At 33.2% G+C, this 14,097-nt stretch overlaps 1 protein-coding gene across 1 annotated transcript in view; it reads left to right on the top strand.

Moving 5' to 3' along the window:
* LOC118188031 (dopamine D2-like receptor) overlaps nt 1-14,097 on the top strand; it is a 394,626-nt gene that overhangs the window by 313,881 nt on the left and 66,648 nt on the right. Inside the window, exon 4 of the mRNA XM_085813812.1 lies at nt 8,918-9,027. Within this exon, the coding sequence (XP_085669938.1) occupies nt 8,918-9,027 (110 nt within the window). The remainder of the gene's footprint in view (nt 1-8,917; nt 9,028-14,097) is intronic.

Here is a 14,097-nt window from a genome sequence, read left to right as displayed (position 1 = left end):
ATAACCCTTTATTAATTAAAAATAGTTAACAGAAGAGCACCATCTTCGTGCATAACAAAGGCACCGTGAGACTTCCGGTAAAAACTAAAAACTTACAATATAATTCAAGTCAAACCTAAAATACGTAGGCCTAGATAGCACTTAAGTTACGCCTAACAGATGGACTCACATAAACCTAACTGGCGTGATGATAATTCCTATATGGCCAAGAGGCTTACTAGTGTAACAGCAAAACAGCGTAACGTGCGCTGGCTAGCAAAAACACGCTCTGAATAAACTCAGAGATTCACCCCTTTGCACTACACTTTATCAGGACTTGTGTTCCTCTTCACTTGCTTTGGAAACATAAACTGTCCTGACTCGGAACAGGGAACTTACTCAAGCTATGTTCAATAAATTGTGAAGGGTATACACACAGGAAGGGTATACGAAACCCTTTATTTTTCTATCTTTACAGCGATTTCCGGAACTTCGGAATACAGAGACCAACCACTTGTGGTCTGAACGTAAGAATATAAAACTACTAACTAAAACTCTAACTAAAACTAACTTTGGATTAATATACAAGTGCCTAACTTTAAGATTGACAGTTATTTAACAAATTCCGTATGTAGTACAGAGAGCTGCTAAAACTACGATACGTTTAAAATTATCAAGAGGATTAAACCTCTGGCCTTGAAGGCAACCAGCAACCGAGTAAAACTACTATAGCAAGCGGCCTGCTTCTAATAACTCCTTCCTCTCTCTTGCTTGGCAAAAAGCCACAACTTAAGTACTTGGCGTTAACAAGACAAATTTGCATAAATAAGTTTTTAATTCTGGCCGGAAGTAGAAAATAAAAAGTGATAGTAAAGATTTAAAATAAAATAAACGTTAGTAAAACTTAGGATCCTTACAACTTAACTTTAAATTTACATCCTGGTGAGAGAATATAAGGTGAATTTGAGAAGTTCAGCTAAAGTATCAACTTAAAAGAACTTTGTTATGCAAAATAAGGAAAACCTGCAAGTCTTCTATGCCAAAGTTTAATACAGTTTTTATTTTTACGTTGGATTGTTAAGTGAACCGATGATTCATCATTAATTTGAATTGGTTTAATTTGTAAAAATTGTTAGTGACATTACATTCTAGAATAATTTTATTTTCCTTCGCGATGACACATTTATGTCCTTACTAAAGAACTAAAATCACTTATTCTGTTGTTTTCTTAACTGTAATTAAGTACCGTTTTTATTTCATGAACATATAATACTATTTACTTTTAATACATCTAATTTACTTATTCTCTGTTTAGGATTTACTGTTTTGAAGCGAACAATACCTATGCCTGTAGATCTTAAAGCTTTTCTCTTTCTCAATTTCAACATTGGCAGAATTTATGGATTCAAATTCCGTGAAATATTTCTTCCTATTCGTTAAGTGATTACTTCTCCCGCTATCGAAAACACAACTTTCTGAAGTTCGAAGAACAATGCTGCTAGTATACAGAGCGGTGACATAATATCTGGAATCAATTTCCGTTGTTTTATTCTTTTCTCTTCCTTTTTTTCTTCTGTTTTTACTGGATTTATTGTATTCATCTTTAGTTGTCTTACGTTGCATTCATCTTTAGCTTGTGGATTTTGAGTGCCCGATTGCATTTTATTGGGTATTGGCGGGGTTCACCCTTTTGGGGTTTCAATTTCGATTTCAGATGAAGGCATTGCGCTGTGAAATGGTTATTTTTATGACAATAAGCACAGAATGTTTCTTCCTTTGTTTTATTTCGGAATGAAACCTTAAATGCCTTTGATTCTGATGAATTATTTTTATTTCTCTTATTAAAAATTGATCGATTAATTTCCCTTTTATAAAGTCTCGTGTTCCTTTCATTTCGAATCTCACTTTATTAGATTGCCGTAAGTGATAGACTCAGAACAATGCAAAATTGCAGAAATATCGTAAACTTTTATTTATTATTATATTTATTTATTTTTGTAACCTATTTAAGCTTATCGCTTAATTCAGGTGGGATAAATATGTGAGCCTTAGTTTCGACATTTTTTTAGACGCAGCGAAGAAATTTGGTAAGATGAAAAATTTTCACTTCAGTTATTTTCTTTTTAGAAATTATGATTTTTTCTTTAGTTTCATCTGTTCTTTATAAAGTAATTAATGGAGCAAGAATAAAGTAAAAAAAAATTCTTACTTTATCAGTAGCACAGCACTTCACGTTCCGTAATCTCCCCTGAGTAATCCATAGTTTGTAGGAAATATAGCACACACGTATAGCACGCATGAGTAGTTAGATGTTTAAAAATATATAATATGATTTTCAGTGAAAATTCAAAGTCATTAATGGAAAGTTCTTTTATACTCTACTTTCGCATTTACGTAAAGGAGTGTAATGTAACAAATCCAGCATTATCTGTTAATAGTTTGCAGGGAGAGATATTACTAATTCTGTAACTATGTACATGGCAGCAATTATTTCACAATTAAACAAGATTGATGATAACTAAGCATATAACTTGTACAGGTGTCTTTCTCAATAAATTATTAAGAAAAATTACAAAAGTGTCATTATGACACCATTATCGAGTTCCTGGAGAAAACCTTTATCCTTTTTGGTGGAAGAACAATAGCAATTTCTTTCGTTGTTTCTTATGGATTGATGTTCTTCACGTTTTCCACTTATTATTTTGTCTTTTAAAGTCTTAGCTATTAGTTAAAAGGGAACTCCTATGAAGAAATTCGCTTTAATTTATACATATATATATTTATTTATTTATTTTATTCTGGCTATATTTTAGAACTGGTTTCCAAATAATTATTTAGTAGCAAACTTTGAAAATGATGATTAATTGATTTTGTATCAAATTACTGTCTTTGCTGTTCCTTTTATTTAAATATATTGTACAGAATTAGCAATACAATGTTCGTAATTTTATCTCGATGGACGCATGACTGGATCGTCATTCTTTTTTATGACATCAGAAAAAGTATGATTAAAGAATAATGTACTTTTAATTATAACCAAGATTTATGATATGATTAATCATAACATAGATTTGGCTTGTCAAATGAGAGCACAGTGAAATTTCTTTTTACGAATTTAATTTGTTCCCTAAGCCCATTCATCAACCGAAAATTTTGTAAACCGACACAAATTGTCCTATATTAACGAATGTAAAATGGATTAGATCGTTCCTCCATTATCGATGCTATTTAAACTGCACAACAGGACATTTTGCACAAACTTATAAGCCAAGACTAATCGAGATAATAATAATATGGAATAAACAAAAATAAGCACAGTATTAAGCAAATTAAATAAGTGAAACTTAATTTACTGTTATTTTACTTGTACGAAGAAGAGTGAACGACATATCTGGGAAATAATATAGAAGATATTATTGTTTACATGTGAATTCCTTTCCATATAAACACCATGTAATTAACCATCTATTAACTCGCCTTCTCTTGTCTTTTATTTGTCTCCAAACACCGTTCCATTCTACTTGGAAGTCACTGATCGTGATCGTCACTTCATCGTGATTTGACCCAATTTATGTTTTAAAATGTTTTTATGTGATAGGTTAACCTTCTTTCTTTTTTTCCTGACGATATTTCTTTCACACAAGTCTTTTGTTGCTGCTTTGATTTTTTTTTTTCTTTTTGTGGTCTTTTAGGAATTTCGCCATTGCTTAGTTGTTAACTTGCTTTCCCATATTTTTGCCTATGTTACGTAATTTTTCGCAATTCTTCATGAAGTGACGCGTTCATAACTCGTTCATGAAATCCCACAGCAGTCATACCAAGAAATCAATCACTAATAGTTACATATAGTTAATAATGTAAATAAAACTAAAGTTTTGGGTTTAAGCTACAACAAACTACATTTCTGTCCTTCATTAAAAGGGAACAAAGGAGTTAAAATTGATATGCATTTAGTCCTCAGGAAACAAATCTTTTGATTAAAATAATCTTTTGATGGTAGATGGCAGTTTTATAAAACCTATTTTAATACATAAAAATCTGATGTCTACACCATATGAGTTCCTTGTACGGAATATTAAATTATATACATTTTTTCCTGCATTTCATTTAAACTTATTTCTTCGAATTTCATTAGAAGTATATTTCTTATTCAATTAATTCAGTTCTCGCTTCGCGGCAGGGAAAAATGTATAAAAGCTCAAAATAACTTCATTAAAATTTGAAAGATATATCGAAAAATATAAAAGAGCAAATATAATTAAAATAATTTAAAAAAAACAATTTTACAATTAAAGTTACAGTTTCTACGGGAAAACAAGCAATTCTTCGGCCGGCAGGCAAGAATACAGACTTTTCAGTGCACGAAACTAAGAGTTTCCTTATTGTCTCACCGGGCAAAAAAACACTGAAGGTGCAGAAAGACTTAATTTACTATTCTGGTAAGTTTCAAATGTAAATGCTAAGAAAAAGCTTAGGCGTACACAAACAACTTTTAAATTGTTCATGATTCTACAGCTGTATTGAATGCATATTAATTAAAGGCATAAGAACTTTAACCGAAAAATACGAATAATATAATTTAGTCATTTTTAAAGCAAAATATGCACAATTTACCAACCTATAGGAATAAAAAAAACTGAGCTCGCTGAGCCGAGTAACAAAATATGTATAGATAATATATATGTTACGGTGAAACACCGAAATCTGGAGAATGTCAACTTTCACCGGTGAATGTCAACATTCACATAGTCGCTTGGTGTATGTCCGAAATATTTTCCAAATACTCTTATTTCTGATTTACACCGGTGGATGTTGACATTCACCATGTTCTCATGCTTGATCACCATGTTCTAATGGTGAATGTTGAACATATAAGAATATTATATTTTCTTCTCCGAAATTCAGTTGCGAAAAAACGCACTTGAGACTTAAAATAAGAATTTAAGAACATAAGAACTTAAAACACACAGTACATTCAAAATGAAAAAGGAAAATAACAGAAGTTAAAAACTTACTTAATTATACAGTGCATTTTAAATGAAAAAATAAAATAATAGTCATAAAAAACTTACTAAATTATGTGAATCAAATCTTATTTATTGCAACAACTTAAACAATTATGACACTTTATGACCTCTCTTTTCGACCTACACCAGAGCATATCTGCGATTGTCGACATACACCGGTGAGGGTCCGAATGTAAAAGAATGTAATGCAATATTCGATCTTTCACCGACGTATTTGGTGAATGTTGACATTCTCCGGTGAAAGTGGACATTCTCCAATTTCGGTCTTTCACGGTAACATATATATATATATTTAAATACTGTTGTTGAAGCCGATTGCAACCAAAATAGAAGATGCACACCTACATTGTAACTTAGTTAGTAGAAGTTATAGAAGTCAATATATACAAAAATGTGTTATGAATGAAGAATGGTATAGAAGTCATATATACAAAATTTTAAAGTTTCTAGACTATTCGTTTTTGGGTTATGCGAGGTGCATTCATGCGTATGTACATACGTACAGACTTCACGAAAAAACTTTCTTCTGAATCCATTTTAAATCAGTTTTATAATTCTCTTGGTGAAAAAAAAAAGAGTCCTTTACGCTGTTCTTATGTACAGATGTCGCGCAAAAACATCGTGAATTTGCATTCGATAGTGGTCAAAATGGATATTTTGTTTGAAATATGATACCCAGAATTTTTCTCAATACCAATACTTCGTTTACTTCGTACAAGGGAGTAAATTGATATAGTAAATAGAAATAATTCATTTCATTAAATATTTACTTGCTTTATACTGATAGATTATCTTGCTTTGTACTGATAGTTTAACTTGCTTTATACTGATAGTTTATCTTACTTTATACTGATAGTTTATCTTGCTTTATACTGATACTTTATCTTGCTTTATACTGATAGTTTATCTTGCTTTATACTGATATTTTATCTTGCTTTATACTGATAGTTTATCTTGCTTTATACTGATAGTTTATCTTACTTTATACTGATAGTTTATCTTGCTTTATACTGATAGATTATCTTGCTTTATACTGATAGTTTATCTTGCTTTATACTGATAGTTTATCTTGCTTTATACTGATAGTTTATCTTGCTTTATACTGATAGTTTATCTTGCTTTATACTAATAGTTCCTGACGAGCTTGAATACCATCTGTGTTACAAAAACAAAGCAAAATGTTTACTTAGTTTCCTCAATTTTACTTCTTTCTAGGAAGTAAAGGAAGTATTGTAATTGAGAGAAATCTTCGAGTACACTCTCGAATCTATTTGAAGGATGTTTTTGCGTGAAATCTGTACCTACGGACTTTCCCAAAACAGATTGTAAACTGGATGTATAATGGATTTAGAAGAGAAATGTTTTTGCGTCGTCTGAATGTGGGTTCATGTAAGCATTTCAGATGACCCAAAAACGAGAATTCTCAGAACATTAAAATTGTGTATATCGTATTGCTATGAAATGTAATTGTTCATCTCCCTGTGCAGGGGCATTAGGTTATTTCGAAGAAAGAGAAGGGAAAAATGAGCAAGGGCCTCGCCGAGACTCGAACCACGGACCTATCGAATAAGCACCGAGTGTGCTGATCATTAAGCCACGAAGGCATGCTACGATAGAGAAAGAAATACCTTATATACTTCCCTTTTAAAGGGCGAATGGGAATTAGGGGACCCAATCGCTAAATCCTGGCGGTGGAGAATCATTGTCCACCACATTTTTAGTTCGGGCGCCACTGTAGAGTCATTAGGTATTTTTTTTAAAACAAGACATGTGAAAAGTGAGCAAGAACCTCGCCTGGACTCGAACCACGGACCTCTAGATCACGCGCCGAGCGTGTTGACACCGAAAGCATGATAAAAATGCGTTAGAAATACCTTACACATTTTTTGGTTGCAATCGGCCGTTCCAAAAGTATATATGCATCCACTCTACTACCCGTCCCCGTAAGCTCAGCTCAGTATTTTTTTATTCTTATATGTTTGTAAATTGTGCATTTTTTTTATTTAAATAATTTAATTACGTTCTTCTTATGATCCGATTATAGTTTTTATATCTTTAGATCATCTGCAAGCAATCTTTGAAGAAATATCAGCAAATTAATGTTTTGAAGAGCTATAAAAGCTAACGAACCCGCCATTTGTTAGTGAAGTAAGTCATTTTCTGCAGCAGTTTCAGTGTTTTTACCGAATGGGATCAAAAATAAAGTTTCACTGAAAATATGAGCTTTCACTGAGTTTGCGCACTGAAATATGTCTTCCTGCCTATTGCCCAAATTGCTCATTTTTGCGTAGAAATTCTAAATTTACTTGTAATAATTATGTTCTTAACTGTTTTTAACTGTATTTGCTGTTTTATGTTTTTCTGTATTTTGCTATTTTTGATGTTTTGAGTTTTTACGAATTTTTACTTTGCCGCGAATGGAGACCTGAAGTAATCGAATGAGAAGTATATCTCTAATTAAATTCGAGAGAATGAATTTAAGAAAAACGCAGCAAAATATGTGTATAATTTAATAGATCATATAAGTAAGTCATTAGTGTACACATCAGATTTTTTATTTAGTTTATGTCTTCATGTTTAAAAACTTTTGGTTAAAGGAGATCTTAGGGTAATACTTCAGAAACTGCTAACAGTGCAGTCGTGCTTCAATCTGATACATATCTTATGGGAAAAGCAGCTAAATTGTCATTCAAAGGTTTCCTGTTTACACGTTGCATATTCTTGCTTGGCGTACTGTCAAGAATTGAAGTTGAAATGCTTATTTTAATGTAATAGACTATAGTTACATTGGGTGCACTTTATAAAGTTTTCGTGAAACGAAGACCCACAAATTATGCTTTTCTGGAGCTGTGAACTGTATCCGTGTTAAATATTGTGAAGTACTTTGAACGGAAGAGAAGTTATGCCTAAAAAAGATACAAATAATATTTTATTTTTTTATATTCAATAAAAGAAGAAAGATTAATTTCAGAGTGATTCTGCCTTTTAGAGTGATTCTTCCTTTTCTTTTTTTTTTTATTTTTTTTTATTCTTCCTTTTACTATCTACACGTGGAGGTAATTTTACCAATTACTTAAATTGACGAACTTTTTACCTATCATTTAGCAATATTATATTTGTAGAGATATAACGATTTTTGAAGCAACTGACAGGCAAAATGTGCAGTGCCCTCACGAGTACTCGAACCTTTACCTCTAAAATAATGAGTGAAACCGTTACACCACGAAGATATGCAGAAAGGAGGGAGAAAATACCTCATATACTCCCTCTTTTAAAGGCGACTGGGGATTAGGGGACCCAATCGCCAAATCCTGGTGGTGAATAATCATCATCCGTCACCTTTTAGCTCAATCGCTACTGCAGTGACATTAAAAATTTTTGAAGCAATTGACGGAGAATATGTGCAATGTCCTCGCCGGGACTCGAACCTGGACCTCTAGAATGCGCGCCAAGTGTGCTACCGTTACACCGTGAAGGCGTGCAGAAAGGAGAGAGAAAATACCTCATACATTTGGAAATACTGTCACATCACAAGGAAGGATTCGATGGCCTATGACATCTGCGATACTCCAAAACTGAGAACCATAAATATGAGTACATCTGCCAGTAGATTTTACAAAATGAAGTTAAATAATATTTTCGAGGAATCATGTAGCATGCTTATTTACTGCCTATCTGTTAAAATGAAGGGCCTTACATATTAACCTAGATTTAATTCTTATTATAACTCTTTGTAACAGGATGTTATAGAATCATAAATGCTGTAAATTCTCTTCCATAATTATTCTGTTGTTTGATGTTACAATTCACTATGACAAATATTTCGTCTTGAAATTTAATCAACAGTGTTCTTAATTAAATGGCTGTTACTTTCCTTAGCAATGTCAAGCAAACTTCGCTTTCTTTTTCAGGTGAATGTCGACTGGGAGTTAAGTGACACATTGTGTGATTTCTACATTGCAGTGGACGTAACATGCAGTACAGCTTCCATTTTTAATTTAGTTGCCATAAGCATTGATAGGTAAGTACATTCTTTGAGTTTTAATTATAAAGAGACTTCGTCTCTCATTCTTATAGTGAAAATCATTCATGATTACGGGCGTAAAACTCAGGAGTCCCGCTCACACCTGCAAGACAGAGTCTAAGCCTTAGTCAGTCAAAGAAGTTAAATTTGCGCATGCGTGGGTATGTCTACAGCTCTCCCTCTCTCATTTCTCGCTCAGTACGTTTTACGCATTCGCTCTGATTGGTCGACTCTTATACCAAGTCGGTATAAAGTGGGTAACTTTATGCCCCTAAAACCAGGTTTTGTGACGTAGCAAGGCCTGGTTACCTAGCAACGAAGCTGGGTATAAACCTGTTATGACATTTATGCCACCGTCAGAACAGAGCCCGAGCATTCTTTGACATGTTAGACAATACGCAATAGAATATCTTGGAATAGAGCCATGAAACTGTGGGAAGCTATGCTGTGAATTAAGTTAAACATGGCCTAGTTACCGTATGACGGAATATGTTTAGTTTGCTAGTTATTGGAAGCTGAATATCAATGACTTGGAATCTTGTTGTCTCACCTGAAAAAGAAATTCCAGGTTTGGAGGAATGTATGTAGCACTTCACGTTTCAAGAGCTTTAATATGAAATTCAGTAAACTCCAAAAATCCGCAATTCAATAGTTCAGTAGACTTGGCATGTATACCATTAATACCCACCGGTAAGACGATTCTTCATAGCGTTTCATTCGGCAATAGTCAGTGGGACTCGCAAGTTACCTCGTCTCTTTTTGACATTTTTGGCCCAAAATATATATTTGAGGATATAATTTTGGGCATGTATACCTTTGATACCCACCGGTAAGACGATTCTTCATAGTGTTTCATTCGGCAATAGTCAGTAAGACTCGCAAGTTGCGTAGTCTCTTTTTGACATTTTTGAACATATATGCCATTGATAATGGTATATATGCCCAAAATATATATTTGGGCATGTATACCTTTGATACCCACCGGTAAGACGATTCTTCATAGTGTTTCATTCGGCAATAGTCAATAAGACTCGTTAGTTGCCTCGTCTCTTTTTGATATTTTGGGCAGTTTTTGTCACAAAATTCATAGATTTATATAAGTGGCTTCCGTTATCTTTATTTACTTAAAATACTTTCAGAATTTAATAAAATTCTTGATCAGTGAATAATACGGAAAGTGTCAAGCTAAAAGCTAGATATTTTTAATAAACTAAATCACAAAAGAAATATGCAATATAGAAATCTGATGAAGTTCACTTAGTATTTGTGATAAAAAAGCATAAAGGAAACTACACTTTTGATATTTGTGCGAGCTAGTTCTAAATGTATCGACACTCCTCAAACAATATGAAATACGTTCGATTGCTACGTCTATAAATTGAAAATTCATTTCGAGTTGAAGGTGAAATTTTGGCGCTGCTCTCGCTTGGAGGCGTCGAAAGAACTGTATCAACTACGTATTAACAACTGTATCACAAAAGGATTGACGAAAATTGTGATCAAATACCATGGAGCAAGACTCTATCCTGAGAAAACGAAAATAACGATTATCAAATTATCATATTGTAAGATCTGACGTTCTTAGCTATCATGCAGTTAACGTGATCTTACGAGGGAACCTGGTAACTTCTGGCACAGATGTAAAAGAATACCAACACAGAAGAAGGGTAAAATAACCCTTTATTATTCGTCAAACACTGAACACAAATGCACACGCTTCATGTTTATAACACCAACGACTTGCGGTGGAACCTAAAAATAATTTTACAATCAATTCAAAGATAAAGAGTATTGCTGGACTGACAATTTACTTTAAAGCTAACTAGGCTGACTTAACAACCTATCCCGTGATTTAAATGGACAAAAGACGTATCAGCAGCTAAGCCTAACTGCAAGGACAAACGAGTAGTAACGTGCGCTGGCTAGCGAAATCATGCTCTGAATATGCTACAAGTTTCGTCCATTTAAATACTCACTTCGCTTAACTTTAATTTTTCCTCCTGGCGAGGCAATGCGTTGTGAAAACGAGAGGTTCAGAAAAGGTAGTAATCTTAAATAATTTGTTATGCAAAATATGGGAAACTTTACATCTTTCCTCTCCAGAATTCGCATAACAAGGCTTTAAAATGCTAGATAAGATATTTAAATTCTAAATCTAAGTGTGAGTCAACCTTTATAAAATAAATGTTAAATTTCTTAATTTAATCTTCTACAAAAGTGGCACATTAATTGCAATCTTACTTGTACTTCTTCTTGGCTTGACTCCTTCCAGGTATCTGGAAGGAAAATAGTTTAGAACTTGAATAGAAGAGAAACACGCCAATGTGACAATACAATAGTGACACGACAAAGTGACAATAGTTTAGAGCTTGTTTTACAAAATTAACATTCCAACACTTCTAAAATTTTTTAAACAGTTAAATATTTTCCTTTAATGTAGGTACATTTACTCATTTCAATCTTTACAACAATTTAAAAATCTCCCCTGCTCTCCAGCATAGTGTACTGTATATGAGAGTGTAATTCATGTAGTACGTTCCCAACACTACCAAATAAACCATATTCTAGTTTGCTTACCAATGAATCTTTGCTTACCAATGAACTTAATTATTTGAGAGCAGTTGCGATTGACCGTGGATTTTCTCCCGTGATTATTGATAAAGCCGTCAAAAAATTTTCAGATTCCCATCAAAGAAGACATTCTACTGTTAGAAATAATATCAATGACCTTGTCGTGCTTCCATTTTATCCTTCTGTTAGCTATAAAATTGCACGGATTCTCCAGAAATTCAATTTTCAAGTCGGTTTCTCCCCTATTAATAAAATTCACCCTTCGATTCTAAAAGATTGCGTTTCTGTCTTGAATTCTTGGGGAATTTATAGTATATCATGTCAGTGTGGTTTAAGATATATTGGCCAAACAAAAAGAGCGTTGAAGTTTCGTATCAAGGAACATGAATCTTATGTCAAAAAAGGGGAAATTAACAAGTCTTCAATAGCGTATCATAGCTGGACTTTTAACCATAATTTTGATTTTGGGTCTGCAAAAATCATCCAAAAGGCTTCTTCCATAGGCGAATTGGATTTTCTTGAGGCTTTTCACATTCACAAAGATTTAGAAAGTTTAGTTAATGATTTGAAGTCCAATCCAGTCCTTCCTAATGCCTTTAAAATTCTACTGTCTTAATTCAATTATTTTTGCCGATAGATGGCGTTACCTCCTCGCACTTGGTACTACCAGAGGGTATAAAAATCCGTTCAGTGGTTGCTTTCCATTATTTGAAGTTCAGATTTTGAGCGTAATGTGCATTTGCCCCTCGCTCCCTATTTTAACTTCGCTAATATTTCTTTATGCTTGATCAGACAGCCTGGCTCAGTAAAAGTAGGCGGCCAGTGCAACTCTGATTAAAAATCTAGTTATAACCACGTGCAGTGCTGATAAGCACCACGTGTTTCTGTGATTCCTATTTTCTTCTTTCTCCTGATGAGGAGGGACCTTTAGCTGCCCTCGAAATCGATTGAGTGTTTCATTATACCTACGCTAAATATTAGGTTGTTTTTTACGATTTTGATCATATTCTAGTTGTTAGAAATTAGACATACTAGACCTTATAAAAACTCCCTACAATATATTTCCAAGTATTAAAATGTATTTTCATTCGTATAATTCATTAATAATTACTTCTGGAAACTAAATTATTGAACGAATCGAAAGTGATAAAATGAAACAGTTATAAGAAGAATTAGGTAGCGAAATCATAACTCAATGTGCGTTCAATCAGGAGGAAGTAAGCAAATTACATACAGAAACACGATGAAGAAAACTGAGATTGCTTAGCTTGACGATGGAGAAATCGTGAAGGAAGAGTTAAATAGGTCTGTGAAATTTACTGATTTAAACAAAAAATGAGTATAATATTGGAGAAATAATGAAGTTTCATTTTTCAGTGTACGGGAAAAAATTGAGTTGAAATTATAACGTATTTATCCTCAATGCCAAAGTACTTCATGCATTGGGCTATATCAATTATTTCAAAGTAGAAAAATATTACATATAATTAAATTATGAATATTTACTGATAGAGTTTTCTCAAGTATAGATTCTTTCAATAAACTATCAAAATCAATTTCAGCTTAAACCGATAACCCCCGTTTGCTTCACCTTGTGCAAAAGCTCCGATTTATGTAGGTTTATTTCCCTCAATAATGGAGAAGAGTTTCGAAATTGCAAAAAATGTTTCATCAAATCGTATTAAATGTAGCTACTGCTTGTGAAACAACTGATGGATTTGTTTCACTTGTATCGATATAAAGTCTAACATTTTAGGTACACAATGAAAGATAATGCATTATATGTATCATAATACAAAATGAATTATCATATAGATATTACAATGTATTCTTTCTAATAATAACAGATGCCGGAAAATTATCTTCTGATGATTCAGTTATGTACCAAATGGCCCACCCACGCTGAACACGGGTAGTTCGGTTCGGGGTTTGGAGTGCCAGAGAACGGGCTGGCGTTTTTCGTGGTTTTCCCCTTGTGTGACGAGGATACCAGACAGGTTCCTTTAAAAAGACCTCCACAGGGCATCCCTCCCTTTCCGTATAGTGCCTAAGGGTGTAGCCCGTAATGAGAAAAAAAATGTACGAAATGCCAAAATCAGAATGAAATCTTAACAATAAGGGTCATTAATTGGCATATATTTTTCTAAAAGAAAACTTAATGCAAAACTGATTGAATTACTTCTTAAAACTAAAGTGAGCAGCGATGTTTGAGTCCTTTTGGACATTAAATTCAGTGTGATTTCATAGACGGTTTCGGTCTGCAGAATGGCTCGATCACAGTAGCATAAGATAAAAATCTTCAGCCATGAAAGAAAAGTGCATCGTAACTATGAGCTATTTGCTAATGCTGAAATGCACTCTGTTTGATCAAGTTTCGAACTTAAATCAATGTTTATATAGGTTTTACGTAACTGAAATACACTCAAATAATACTTACAAGTTTGTAGAAAGTAGGCCAATAAGAAGATAAAGATATGTTTCAGAGCTGTAATAAAG

This window comes from Stegodyphus dumicola, chromosome 1, assembly GCF_044657685.1.
Source record: "Stegodyphus dumicola isolate Sdum_Otavi_A_Nest chromosome 1, ASM4465768v1".
NCBI lineage: Eukaryota > Metazoa > Arthropoda > Arachnida > Araneae > Eresidae > Stegodyphus > Stegodyphus dumicola.
This window is presented reverse-complemented; position numbering and strand designations above follow the sequence as displayed.